The 14,190-nt window shown below is 54.7% G+C and overlaps 1 protein-coding gene across 6 annotated transcripts in view; it reads right to left on the minus strand.

The window, feature by feature from the left end:
- The window catches only part of ADGRG1 (adhesion G protein-coupled receptor G1), a 44,356-nt gene that overhangs the window by 2,204 nt on the left and 27,962 nt on the right, over positions 1 to 14,190 (minus strand). For 3 of the 6 annotated variants that reach the window (XM_055412676.2, XM_055412674.2, XM_055412675.2), the window contains 12 exons: positions 11,701 to 11,768; positions 10,707 to 10,786; positions 9,206 to 9,338; positions 8,518 to 8,665; positions 7,744 to 7,872; positions 7,305 to 7,421; positions 7,033 to 7,078; positions 6,671 to 6,774; positions 5,824 to 5,942; positions 3,533 to 3,801; positions 2,106 to 2,214; positions 814 to 1,082 (listed from right to left, as the gene is read on the minus strand). In XM_055412676.2, the coding sequence (XP_055268651.2) occupies positions 814 to 1,082; positions 2,106 to 2,214; positions 3,533 to 3,801; positions 5,824 to 5,942; positions 6,671 to 6,774; positions 7,033 to 7,078; positions 7,305 to 7,421; positions 7,744 to 7,872; positions 8,518 to 8,665; positions 9,206 to 9,338; positions 10,707 to 10,786; positions 11,701 to 11,762 (1,585 nt within the window). In that variant the 5' untranslated portion in view covers positions 11,763 to 11,768. Of the gene's footprint in view, positions 1 to 813; positions 1,083 to 2,105; positions 2,215 to 3,532; positions 3,802 to 5,823; positions 5,943 to 6,670; positions 6,775 to 7,032; positions 7,079 to 7,304; positions 7,422 to 7,743; positions 7,873 to 8,517; positions 8,666 to 9,205; positions 9,339 to 10,706; positions 11,130 to 11,674; positions 11,769 to 14,190 lie in introns of all 6 variants that reach the window. The other 3 variants (XM_055412673.2, XM_055412671.2, XM_055412672.2) reach the window with 1 other exon arrangement.

A 14,190-nucleotide genomic window follows, 5' to 3' on the forward strand; every position in this document is an offset into this window, starting at 1 on the left:
TTCTAGCCTCAGGGCCTTTGCTCACGCTCTCCCTCTGCCTGGAACACTCCAGCCCTAGACCAGGTCTCAGCCTGTAAGGTGCACTTAGGCATCTGTAACAAGGAGGACTCTGACTCCGCAGGCCTGGGGCGGGCCAGAGGCGGCGTCCGTAATAAGCTCCTGATGCTGCTGGGCCGAGACACCCTTGGAGTAATGGGACCCTTGATCTCTCCGTGGGTGGAGAGATCCACCTTTGTTTTTCACTGTACTGGGTAGGAGGAGGACTTGGGCAGGAAAACAGGGAAGGCGAGGCCTTCATGGGGTCCCCGTGCAACGGGGGTGGGGAGTGAGGGAGGTGAATTGAAGCGCCCCCTGGATCCATGGCTGGATCCTTCTGTTGTCTCTGGATGTCTCCTAAGCGGAGGGGCCTCCCCCTCCAAGTGTCCCCCAGCAGGCTCAGACTGTCTATCACATGCCCACTATTACTGCCTTCCTCTCCCAGATGCCCTCTGATGCCCGTGGCCCTCGGTCTTCAGGGCCACACTTGGTCTTCCCCACTAGAGATGAGCTCTGCGAAGCGAGGCTCTTGCCTGGCTAGTTCACAACTGGAGCACCAGGGCTTAACACAGAGTCTACCCAGAGTAGATACTCGTCAGCACCTACTGAACAAACAGACTTGTCAACTGTGGCCCAGAGGCCCCCACTTTACGAGCGGGAAGGCTGAGGCCCAGAGAAGGGGAGGCCTCAGGGCGTCTGGGTCATCTCGTCCATGGCCTGTTCTCTCCGTCTGGGCACCCTCCCTGGGCCAGGGTCCGGGGCCTTCTTCACACCCACCTTGGAAGGAGGTGATGATGCTGAAGAAGTAGAGGACGACAAGCTGGAAGGTGCCAGAAGCAAAGGAGAAGAAAACCACGGCCCAGGGCAGGCCGAGGACCAGACTGAGGCCCAGCAGCGTCAGCACGTGGGGCCACTTCTGGGCGTGTGGGCGCAGCCGCAGGATCTGCACCACCATGGTGCCCAGCATGGCCGTGTTGAACAGAAACACCAGGCTGAAGAGGCCCAGGTTGGTGACATGGCTGACCAAGGAGTCCTGGATCCAGCACCTGTGGGCAAGTGCACAAAGGCTCAGGGCAAGGCCGGGCTCACACGGTGCTTCCTAAGCCGTGGGCAGGCACCATGGTGAGCCCCAGTTACAGGGCAGTTACTTTAGACACCACTGATTCAAGGGCCAAAAAGTCACTCTTCTTTCAGCTATCCTATATTCCTTCTCTATAGTCAAGAGAAAGGCTCAGTTTGGTGCCAATACCTTTTTAACACTTTTAACACTTGCTAGTCTCCCTTTTCAAAAAAAGCCAGACTTAGGCTCACTGCTTTCATCAAGAATTTAGTAGCAGGGTTTTCTTGTTCCTTTCATGACTTTTCACTGTTTATGACAAGTAATGCTTATTTCCCATTTATGTGTAATATGATTTTTAAAAAATACATTTAACAAGCCAGAAGATTTTAAAAAAAATTAAACAATAATAATACGGATGATACAAGGTAAGGCAAAAACCACAAGATTATGATGCAAAAAACTGAAACTTTTAAAGCGCTGAAGGAATGGAAAGGATTCCTTCCTAGCCTAGGGCTCAGGAACTCTGGATTCTACTCTAGGTTCAGAGGGACTCACAGGCCAGGCCACCACCAGCCAGGGTGACTGGATTTCAGCCCCATTCATCTCCTGGTTGGGTACCTTTGAGCAGGGTGGTGTGGATCCCTGCCTTCTCTGGGACTCAGTCTTTCCATCTTTCCACGGGGAGGGAGATAGAAGTGTGCAGCAAAGGAACATGCTAGAGATTCATCTGTTCCAGCCCAGACTCCCACACACAAGTGGGGAAACTGAGGCCCAGAGAGAGCCCAGGACCTGTGCAAGATTATCTGGCAAGTGAGTGGCAGATCCAGGCCTGTTCTCACCCTCCCTGAGAGGAGCAGCACCCTTAGCCCAGAGCTCCAGCCAAGGCCAGGCCAGTCCCACCAGCACCCAGCACCCGAGAATCTCCTGGTCAGCGTGACCTGGGCCCAGGCTGCTCTGACTTCTGCACCAGGAGGCCCACACTCCCGCCCCCACTGCACAAGCCGCTCACATGGACGGGTAGATGACACTCTCGGGGGTCTTGTGCACAGCAAGGATGATGTGACCATAGTTGTCCACGTCCACCAGTGCCACCAGCATCACCAGGAAAACAGGGAAGCCTGTGGACAGCCAAGCAGGGAGCTCCGTCTCCCACCTTCCCGGGTCTGCCCTCCCCTCCCTCTGGTGAGCCCTCCTCCTCCTTTCATGTTCCCTCCAGGACCTGAGCTCCCAGAGCCCAGCCAGCTCCACCTGGGGCAACTCCTCCACAAGCTCAGACCCTCCCTTCTCTATTCCAGTTCTGGTTTCCCAAGTCGTGTCCAACTCTTGCAAGCCCATGGACTACAGCCCGCCAGGCTCCTCTGTCCATGGGATTTCCCAGGCAAGAATACTGGAGTGGGTTGCCATTTCCTTCTCCAGGGGATCTTCCTGACCCAGGGATTGAACCTGGGTCTTCTGCATTGCAGGCAGTTTTTTTTTTTAACCAACTGAGCTATGAAGGAAGCCCCTGGTTTCCCAAAGGGGGGCCTATCTGCCCTAACCTAACCCCTGCCCCCTCACCATCCTGGGAGGCCCTAAGGGAAAGGGCCAGCAGGTCCCTGCTGGGGGGCTGGATGTCACAGGAGAAATGGGAGAAGCAGACATTGGTGGGGTGGAGGACAGTTCAGTGGGGGACATCTAGAATTATGCTCCACTGGGATGTCTATTCTGGGCCTTGACTCTGTCCATGAGGTGGAGTCTGAGAGCTCCCTGGAAGGGGTTGCCCACCATTAAACTCCTGGATTTTGACAAACAGCCAACTCTGAAGGAATTTCATATAAATCAATGATAAGAACCAAGAAGGAACCAAATGAAAAATATGGGAGGAGCAGCAAGTTGGGATCAGGGACATGTGGAGGTTGATGGGCCTGTGCAATGATCAAAAGGACTTGTGGTGTGGGCCCCTAGGCCTTGGGTCTGACAAAAGAGAGGTCGGGCCATAGGTGAATTGGGTTGCTATTGGCTAAGAACAAATGCCAGCGCCATTGGGAATCTGTTATCTGAGGTTCATCGGGATCCACAGTCTGGGCCACCACCAGCCTAGGCGAATTATGTGAGGACTGGTTTACAGCCCCACTCATCCACGACTGGGCGCCTTTGAGCAGGGCACAACCTGCACATCCGTACCTGGTGGCTCTGTCTGCAAACCCCACTTGTAAAACAGAGATGAAGAGAATATGTAAGCATTTATTGGAGACAGGGCTCATCACCTCATCCTCCTAAGGAGTACCTCGATCCAGCCAAGGTAAAGAACCCCTGAGGATGGGTGAGTGAAGGAAGCAGTGAGGGAATAATCAGAAGGGTAGCTGGAGAAGTGGAACAAAGTGCCCACCTTTTGTCAAAAGCCAAGAGGAAGGGGCAGGTCTGGGGGGAACCCACAAACCCCCTCCACTAACTTACCCCAGCCCACGATGCTCAGCTTGAGCAGATAGCCTGGGACATAGGTGCCAAAGACCTCAACCACAAGCCGGTAGAGGTTGTAGCCCTCAAGGCCCATCCAGGAGAGGCAGGCGAGCAGAGAGAAGTGCAGGAAGATGGCGCTGGCACGGCAGGCAGCCTCGGAGCCTGACAAGGCCACCGGCTCACTGAGCAGGAAGCTCACGTCCAGCAGGAAGACGGCCAGCAGCAGGTTCATGTGCACCTTGATGGTGTAATCCCTAGACTTCCTCCTGCACAGGCGCGGGGTGGGTAGACAGGGTCACTCTGGTGATCAGTGTGGGAGGGCAGGGAGGTGGGAGGTGGGAGGTGGGAGGTGGGAGGTGGGAGGTGGGAGGTGGGAGGTGGGAGGGCCCACCCACCCCTTCTCCTCCAGGCAGCCTTCCCAGACTACACACACACACACATTCTTCCTATCCTACTCTTGTGGCTGCAGCCAGGCTCTTGCCCACCTGTCCCTCTGCACCTACCCTGTATCCAGCACCCAGAGGCTCGGGCACTATGTATGCATTTAACAGCAGCCTCAGCTAGGCACAGATGCTCCAGTCAACACAGACATGACCACCAACCAGATGCTCCCAAAGTCAAAAGGGAAAGACTGGAATTTTTTGCTGGTTTGGAGAAGCCATGCCACCTACGTTCTGTGTCTGTCTGCACAACTGTACATCTGTGAGCACAGCCTGTGTGTGCCTGTGTCCTTGAGTCTGCAAGCCTGTGTGTGCATGCCCTGCCCCCATCCCAAGATACTATGTGGTCCAGGGCACCGTCAGCCTTTCTGCCCCTAATGTGTCCTGCCTGGCACCATCCACTGCCTGTCCCAGAGGGCGCAGAAGAATACCTGCCATCGTGGATTTCCATGACTGCCCTGCCCTGCCCCTAACACAAGGCACCACAATTGGCTGGCCGCAACCCCTCACCCTCAAGGGTGGGGTGAGGGTTACACTGATATAAAGCACCCAGAACAGATAATATGCCCAGTCCTGAAGGGTCCCCATCCCTGTGTCCTGGGGCACCTTTATGATCAGTGGGTAAGTGCTGGGGGGCTTGTGCCCCAACTCCTGGCCCTCCACTAAGCCTGCCAGCCGTCTCCAGCCTGGCATGTATGCATCTGTCACTGTGCCTGCACACAGCTGCACCCGCCCCTCCTCCCCACCAGGGCAGTGAGCACACACCAAGTGTCACCCCAGAACTAAGGCTGTCTCCCCTCTACCGCAATGGCTCCAGGCCCCAACTGCAGGTGGACTCCAGTTTAGGCAAAGCCCAGCTCTGATAATCCAGACCCCACACACAAGCCTGCCAGAGGGTGGCGGAGGCATTCTTCACTCGACCTCTTCTCCCCTCAGGCACCCAAACGACTAGGGTGACAGGTTCCTCCATGGAGCCAGGAGGCTGGACCTCAAAGCAGACACCAGGGAATGGGGGCTGGGGAGAACCCTGGAGGCTCTGCCTGTCCACAGAGGCCACTGCCAGACAGCTCAGTAACTGGGGCCTTGTGGGCCTGGAGCCTGCCTGCTTTGACTCAAGCCTGCTTCTGCCGCTTCCATGCTGTGTGATCTCGGTCAGGTCAGTCACCTTCTCTGAGCACTCTTTCATAGGACCCTTGTGAAGATGAACCTAGTTCATGTATATAAAGCACTTAGAACAGGGTGGGCCATGGCCAATTCATGTCAAAGTATGGCAAAAACCACTACAATATTGTAAAGTAATTAGCCTCCAGTTAAAATAAATAAATTAGAAAAGAAAAAATTGCACTAAAAAATTACAAATCTTTGAGTAGTCTTTAAGCAAATAAAGGATTGAAATGCATTTAAAATGGAGGGAAACAATAGGATATTTAAAATAAAGGGATGTATTCTATATGCTCAAAAAAAGAAAAGAAGAACAGGGTGTGGCATGTGGGAAGCTCAATGTAATTGCTCACCATTATCATCACCAGCATCATCATATACCGTATGCCCCCAGTGGAATCACATCTGGTCCTTCAAAGACAGGCATCTAGAGTCTTACGTCAACTCGCCCAATTTTAAATGTTGGCAGCTAATATAAACTTTCAGTGAGATGTCACTCAAACATCACAGATCTGAGGAGGGAAGGTCAGCTGACCAAACCTCCCAGGGCTCCCACAAACCACACAGACACACGTCAGGGTCAGTCAGGCCAGTCTCCAGGGTGGGTCTCCCTGACTGGGGGGCCCCAGCTCAGGAGCCGGGAATGGAGGCTCTCCCTTCCCTTTCCCTCGCAGCCCCAGGCCCTACCTGGAGCAGAGGTAGGCGGCGATGGTGAGGACGCAGGCCAGGGCGGAGATGACACAGCCTACGTAGGTGAGGAGGGTCAGGTAGTGCTTATGGACGGCATCCACCTCCACGGAGGCAACCTGGGGCCACAGGGCAGGTCAGAGCTGGCCTCCGTGCTGGGGGCTTGCCCAGGTGGAGGGCTAGCCCGTGGTCCCTGGAGGACCTTGGGCATCTGTGAGCCACTCTTGCCCCCCAGCAGAGCAGAGTGGGGTGCCATGAGTGCATTATTTCACCACATTCTCATATGGATCCCTGTCCCCACCAAGGTCCAGCGGCTTCCACCAGAGAACCCCTTTTCTGTCCTGACACTATGTTTCTAGACACTCAACCCAGATATAAGTCCCCTGGGAGGGAGTGAGCTCCCGATACCCAGAGAGCACCAGAGGACCACTCTGGTCCCTCAGATCCTGGCTCCTAAAATTCTGGGAGAATGAATGCAGGACACAAAGAGATCTTGGTGGGGGCACCGCAGTCCCCGCAAGGGCCTCTGCATTTGGCCTCAGCATCCCCGGAAGGTTCTAGAGAAACACAGTCCTGCCCCCACCCCAGCCCTGTGGAATCAGAATCCTAGGTTAGGACCAGGAACCTGCGTTTGTATCATGCACTCAAATTGGGGGATAAAGAGCAAAGACTTCAGAGACCTTTTACTTACTACTAGCTGTGTAACCTTGAGTAAATTGCCTAACCTCTCTGAGCCTCAGTTTCCTCATCGATAAAATGGGACAACAACAGGAGTCATCTTGAGGCTTGGGAATGAATGCCATATATGTGAGAAGTGGCGGCAGTGGGGCAGGAGGGGCTCACGTACCATCAGCACAGCAAAGTAGGTCAGGTGGTTGCAGTGGCAGGAGGTCTGTGTCTCTCTCCTGATGGTCTCACACCCTGCATCGCTCCAGCTCCCCGGGCTGCTCGCTGAGAAGGGCCAGCATGAGGCTCTGAGACCAAGCTCAGCACCCCCACTGTCATCCCCAGTACCCCACAAATGCATGACTGCATCCCTCTTCTGAGCTTTTGCTTCCCTCAGCAGGTCCCTAACCTGCCATCACTCTTTCTTCAAAGCCACCTTCCTCCGGGAAGCCCTCTTTGATTAACTCCATCTACCCCACACTCTAGGACCCCCACTACCTGCCTCCAGGTACCTGCCAAGCTCAGAGCCCCCTCCACACTCACATGTCAGGTCTTCAACCCAGAACACACATTGCAGAGTCACGTTCTTCTGTAGGGACAAGAAAGAAGGGGTGGGCCCTGTAGCAGTCTACTCCTTTCCAGCCAGGCTGAGGGAGACAGTGCCAGGGTTCCACCCTATTTCGACCTGACTGGCCAATGCCTCCAGCCAGTCAGTTTGTTAAAGGCAGTCAATTCTTTTTCTTTCAGAAAAGAGGAGGGACAGGCGAATGGGCGAACAGGGACCCTTGTCCCCAGATTGCTTGGCTCACACTCACCGGCTGTGGCTGGTGCTGGAAGGTGAGCACCACAGGCGCCGAGAGGTTGGCTACTTTGGTGTTCTGCACAACAATACCCAAGACCTTCTCTCCCAAGACCTGGCTGGAATTCTTGTCCTAGATAAATGGGGTATGAAGGAGAGGGGAGGGAGGGGGCTCAGGACTGAAAAGAGTACACTCTTGTCTCTGTGCAGTACACTGCTCCCAGATTTTGAGTCTCCCTCTGGAAGCAATTCTTGCATAGGTAGTCATTTACACTATAGTAAGAATAACACCATTTAGACCTTTCCCACTCTAAATCTCATGCATGTTGCCATCTGATTTCTGACTTTACAAGGACTCTTGGAGGAGAGGGCTACCTTCCGTGCCTAGCTTCCACCTCTCTCTCAGACAGAAGCTGCTTTCCCCAAGGAAGGGCACAAGGACAACCACCCCCTACCTGGAACAGAGCTTGGCTGCTGAAGTCCACCAGGAGAAGTCTCTTCTCAGCTTCTTGCCTCCTGCCCTTGGTCTGGAAGAGCACTCTGGGCAGCACCACTGAGTACTCCAGGATCTCGCTCTGTTCCTCCTGCAGACCAGAGGACCCGCAGGGGCTCAGCCGGAAGTGGACCTCCAGGTCCCCACCATGCCCCCCCAGCACACGCCTTCCTGCTTGCTGCCATCTCTAAGCCTACCTCCTTCACGAAGCCAGGCCAGACCCAACAACCCCGCTTACTCCTCCTTTCCTTGGCACCAGTGCTGGCTAGGGAGTCTTATGGTTAGATCCCAGGGGATAAGGGCCTGGGAGAATCATGTGGTATTCCGGTGTCTGGGTGTCAGACATTGACCCTGCCTGTGGCCCCCTGGCATGCTGGGGGATATGAAGGGTGGGGGTAGCCATCCCTCCCCGCAACCAGGCCCATCAAGGGGCAGGCTGACAACAGGGCTGAAGGCATAGGCATTTTGGCACTGGTTGTCAGTCCACAGGGATGTGTCCCAGGAGCCCCTGGTGCAGGAACCAGGTCCTGCCATCACTCTGTCCCCACTGCTGTGACCTGAAGGGTCCTCAATGCCACCAGGTCTGGGCCTGACTCTCTGGGCCTGAGGCCTTCCTCATCAGCACATATCTGGCTCCCAGAGGCCAGGGGTGGGGGTCGGGATGGGGGTGGGGGGAGGGAGTGCTCGCAGCCTCTACATCTGCTTCCTGCCCTGGCTACCGATCCTGACCCCTGACCTCCCGCCCGGAGTGGATGTGCAGGTCCTGTTGGCTGAAGGCAGGCTGGAGTTTCCACACTGTGGCATTGATCCGCTCCTCCTCAAAGGATACAGCGTCCCCTGTGAAGTTCACAGAGGCCAGCTTCAACTCCAGGCTCTGCAGCTGCCTGGAAACAGTGGGAAGAGAGGGGGAGATGACTGCTGGGGGTGAGGGGTGGATCCAGATAGGCCAGCAGGCAGGAAGATGGAGGGAGCAGAGAGGCGACTCAGGCTGATACACAGGGAAGAGTGTGGGGCCCTACAGAATGACCTGCAGGGGTGATGCGGAGGAAACTGGGGCCTCAGCACAAATAGGAAAGGAGCAGGGTGGGGTCCTATCCTCAGACCCAGCCACCAGGTTCTGGGTCCAGTTCTGCCTGGACTGACCCACTTTGTGCCGCTGGGCAGCCCTACCCATCTCTGGGCCTCAGTCTGCTGAGCTGTAAAATGGGTCAATCGTTTTCCCTTATTGGTGGAGAGGAGGACTTGGGTGCTGGTTAGAGAGACTCTTTTTTCTGACTCAGGCAGGTGGGGGGGCTTGGCCTGTGGGACTGAATCGAGATGGAGACCAAGCGGAGGTCTCCATGGTCTCCCACTCCAAATCCCTGCCATGCCTGTGTCTGGGGAGCCTCCTCCTCACCCCTCACACGCTGCGGACCCATACTTACTGGCCCATGGGGGTGAAGGGGGGCCTCCTTGAGTTCTTCCGGGGATGCTTGAGAAACTGGCTGAGCTGCTGGAGGTCCCTTTTCAGCTCACATATGTCCAGCGAGGCATTGTGGGAGGCCTTGTGGGGGGGATCTGAGGGAGAGGGATGGACAGACCCACTAAAGGCTGTTGAATGGGGTTCCACTCATTCAACTCAGGCCACACTCATCACACTCTCAATTACTCCCCCGTGACTCTGACAGCTTCTGTCCCGATTTTACAAAACAGGAAACTGAGGCTCCAAGTAGTAGGATGGACTCCCCCAGGTCACTCAGAGATGTAGCCAGCCAGATGGGGCTCTGTCATACGGAGCCCCCAGCAACTCCAGCCCCAGCAGGGAGGGCTAGACCACCCCTACCCCTACCCCAGGCATCCTTCTGAGCACACAGAAGGGGCTGGGAGGGCCAGTTCCCCAGGACCAGCCAGGCCTCCTTCAGGAGGAGCTGGGGGGTGAGGGGCTGCTGTGGCGGTTCCAGGGCCTTCACCCGGGCTACCCTCCACCCCTGGCTCATGTTTTCCAAAAACTCTCTACAGACCAAGTAAGACTGGGCCAGATCTCCTCTTCAGGAGGCCAATTTACAGCTGTTCCCGACTCTGTCCTCCCAGGTTGGGGCAGAATACGGGCCTGGGGGCAGGGACCCCCATCTACCCGCCCCCACATGCCCCAGCTCTGCCCCCTCCACCCCTCCCCCCTCCCACCCCGTAGCATTTCCATGGGCCTGGAGCTGCTAGCATATTCAAAGCCCTGTGCCCCTTCCCTTGGGAGCCCCTCCCTTGGGAGCCCTGCCCCAAACTGGAGCTGCCTGAAAGGAACCAGAATCAGGGAAATCCTGGACCCCAAGTAAAGCTTCCAGCTCCTCTGGCCAGCCCCTCCTCCCAGCCTCCACTCCGCACTGAATAGAAGGCAGTGGCTGGGCCTCAGCCAGAAGACTCAGTCTGCAGACCTCAGTGGTCAGCCTCTAGCCTTGCCGCTTCCTGACCTTCAACCTCTCTTCCTGTCCCCCGGCCCCATGCCAATCAGCTGCTGGGTTCAAATCTGGCTCCCTCTCTTATTCGTTACTCTTGGAACTTTGTGCCTCTCTGAGCCTCAGTTTCTCCTCTGTGAAATGGGGATAAACAGTCTAGATGAGGCTAATGAAGCAGAATTTTTCCTCCAGCTCCTAACATCTAGTCCCATCCCTCCGTTCTCTCTGCTCCCACCCTGTTCATCTCTAGTCTTCCTTTACCTGGACCTACGCTGCAGCTGCGGGATGGGACTTCACCCCTCCTCCCTCACCCCTGTCTTCTCACAAACACACCTTCCCTGAGTCCCCGCTGCCTGTGAACAGAGCCCCCCACTCCATGACATGACAGGCAGCCCAGACCGCTTTAAGCCCACTTGCCCCCAGCCCCCATGCACTTTGCTTTTCCAGTTTCCAGGCCTTGGGCCAAGCCCTTCCTGCTGCCTGGATGTTGCCTTACTGTGGAAGGAGAAGATGAAGCTGGCCGCGCTGGGCAGACTCGTGTTCTGGGGGCTCCACCAGGAGCTGACTGAGGTGGCAAACAGCGGGGGCCCCGGGGCCAGGGTCTCCTCCTGATGCCGGAAGCACAGGAGGTCAGGGGCTTGGTCACTCAGCACGAAGTCTTTCTTGCCGTAGCGAAGATGCAATTTCCCTGCGTGGCGGTTCCAGTAGAGGCAGAAGTGGTAGAGGCCCCTGGGGTGAGGGAATGGCCAAGAAGCTGGGTGGACTCCAGGGAAGGGGGCATGGATGGTGAGGGCCTCCTCAGAGTTCCTGATGGAGATGTGGAGCTGGGACGCCCGCTTATAATGGAGGCTGCTGTTCTGCGTCTGGTTCCGCTGGCCACAGAAGCGGAAGTCTTCCCGGGGGCCCCCACCATGGGCACCTGAGGGGGCAGAGACTGCAGATGAGACTCTGGGCTAGAAGCAGGCCCTGGGCCCGGAACATAGGAGCCCAGTGCCTGGGACCCACACACATTCCAAGGACCTACTTCAAAGGGTCTCCAAAAATATGAATCTACCCTGCTCCAAGATGGTTGGCTTAAAAATAGGAAAAGAACAAACTCAAAATCAGTAAAAAAAAAAGAAAGAGCAAAGAAAAAAATTTCAAAGCAAGATAATATTTTCAATAGCAATAAAATATCTCACGAGGCCATGCCTGCTACAGACAGTGGTGCAGGCTGCACACTGAACAAGGGTGCTCGGGCTGCAGAGGTGAGTGGGGCCAAAACCCACCCTAAGCTGGGTACTGGGAGGGGCGCTGCATTTGACAGAATGAAGGGGAGACTCTATCTTTTTTCCAAGGTACCATCTACTTGCTAAGCTGTATTTGCAGGCCTGTGCCTGCCCAAAGGCATTAGTGGATGTGCTGGTCCTGAACACAAGGATGGCATTTTAACAGAAGTCCCAAGGCACCTCCAGGAAAACCTACCTGGAAGCAGGAGGAGACCCAGCAGGAACAGCGGCATCTGCAGCAGCACTTGGGCAGCCATCTCCCTCCCCCAGGGCACCCGAGGCATCACCACCTGAAACAGGCCAGGAGTGTTAGCCGAGGTCCTGCCCCCAGGGTGACTGCCAGCCCTACAGAGGGACAAACCCGGGTAGGATGGACGAGGGATGCAAGGCAGGGAGGCATGTGTGGAAACAGTCCGTGGACCTCCCCCAGAGCATCCAGGAGCGGAGTGTCAGGAGGCAGTGGCCAAAAGAAGACACACAGACAACCAATAGGCATGTGAAAAGATGTGCCGCATCGCTAGTCACTGCTGCTGCTAAGTCACTTCAGTCGTGTCTGACTCTGTGTGACCCCATAGACGGAAGCCCACCAGGCTCCCCCATCCCTGGGATTCTCCAGGCAAGAACACTGGAGTGGGTTGCCATTTCCTTCTCCAATGTGTGAAAGTGAAAAGTGAAAGTGAAGTCGCTCAGTCGTGTCTGACTCTTAGCGACCCCATGGACTGCAGCCTACCAGGCTCCACCATCCATGGGATTTTCTAGGCAAGAGTACTGGAGTGGCTTGCCATTGCCTTCTCCGATCGCTAGTCACTAGAGAAATGAAAATCAAAACTACAATGAGGTATCTCACACAGGTCAGAATGTCTATCATTAAAAAGCCTGCAAATAGCAAATCCTGGAGAAGGTGTGAAGAAAAGGGAACCCTCCTACACTGTTGGTGGCAATGTAAATTGGTGCAGCCACTATGGAGGACAGTGCGGAGGTTCCTCAGAAAATCAAAAATAGAGTTGCCATATAATCCAGCAATCCCACTCCTGGGCATATACCTGGACAAAACTATAATTCAAAAAGATACACTCACCCCTAGGTTCAGAGCAGCACCATTCACAATAGCCAAAACATGGGAACCACCTCCATGTCCATCAACAGAAGAATGAATAGAGACGTGGCACATATATGCAATGAAATCCCACTTGGCCATAAGAAAGAATGAAATAATGCTACCTGCAGCAACGTGAATGGACCTAAAGATTATCACACTCAGTGGAGCAAGTCACAGAAAGTCAAACACAATATGACATCAGTTATATGTGAAATCTAAAATACGACACCAGTGAACACATCTACAAGACAAAAACAGACCCACAGACATAGAGAACAGACTTGTGATTGCCCAGGGTGGGGGAGGGATAGATTGGGAGTTTGGGGTGAGCAGATACAAACTATTACATACAGAATGGATGCAAAACAAGGTCCTACTGTATAGCACAGAGAACTATATTCAATATCTTGTGATCAACCATAATGGAAAAGAATATGAAAAGAATATATAAGTATTATGTAACTGAATCACTTTGCTATAAGCAAAAATTAACACAATGTTGTAAATTAACTATTCTTCAATAAAATAAATTTTTAAATAATTTTTTTTAATTAAAAAAAGGCAGTGACTGAGTTCAAGTCCAGCTCCACCTCTGGCTTGTTGCATAACCCTGTGTAAGTCAGGGAAAACAGGACTAATAGGACCTCCCTTCTGAACCCAGCAGTGATGGGGTAATCAGGATAGAATTTGTGGGGGGAAGCTCCATAGCATCACCAGGAGCCACCCCACCCTGCCCGCTCCGGGCCTTCAGAAGACAAGACAAAGCACGTTCTAGGGGTTTTCCTCCAGGAACCTCACCATGATCACCCCTAAGACCCAGCTCAGAGAACACCTTCTTCAGGAAGTCTTCCTCAACCCCCTCTGCAGTCGGTCCTGGACTTCTTTGGTTCCCGCCTCCAGCCAAGGTCTCCTGTTAGCCAGCTCTGGGAGGTACAGGACGGTGCACCCCTCCTCCACAGGGAGCTCCTGATCCATCTCTGTGCACAGGCCCCAGTGTTCACAGAGGTTACTGGGCAGCCGGGCCGCAGGGGTATTGGAGTGTAGGATCAGTGCGGTCACAGCGCCCTCTACAGGGGCTGGAGGAGAAAGGCACTTCCTGGTATGGCCACCAGGAGGAGCCAGTTCCCAAGGCAGCTGGAAAGGCAGAGGGACGTCCCAGTCTGGCAGGGAGAAACAGTCTGGTCCAAGCTTGGGAGGATCCAGCTCCCTTCAGCCCTCTCCTGGTGTAGAATGGGTCACATCCCCAACCTCTGTTAGCTGAGTACCCACTGTCTGCCAGCCTGTACTGGCCCAGCCTCCTCACCCCTACACCTATGCTAATCCTCATTCCAACCCTGTGAAATAGGCCCTAACATTTGACCCATTTCACAGATAGGGAACCTGAGATCCAAGGAATTAAATGATTGCCCATTTAATTGTTCCAGAGGCCAAGGGCTTTCCCTGCCTGATCAGGACTGTAGTGCCTGGGAGGGAACCTCCGTGCCTGGTACTTACAGAGAGATGCCAGGTGGCTTGGCCCACCCCATGGCCATCTGGCCCAGTGACTGAGCTGGGTGCTGGCAGTCACGAACAGACACCCTCATCCTGTGGGGAGCTGCATATGTCTGTGGTGA

The sequence above is a fragment of the Moschus berezovskii genome, chromosome 22, assembly GCF_049115385.1.
Source record: "Moschus berezovskii isolate FMDL1 chromosome 22, NW_MosBer_1.0, whole genome shotgun sequence".
Classification (NCBI taxonomy): domain Eukaryota; kingdom Metazoa; phylum Chordata; class Mammalia; order Artiodactyla; family Moschidae; genus Moschus; species Moschus berezovskii.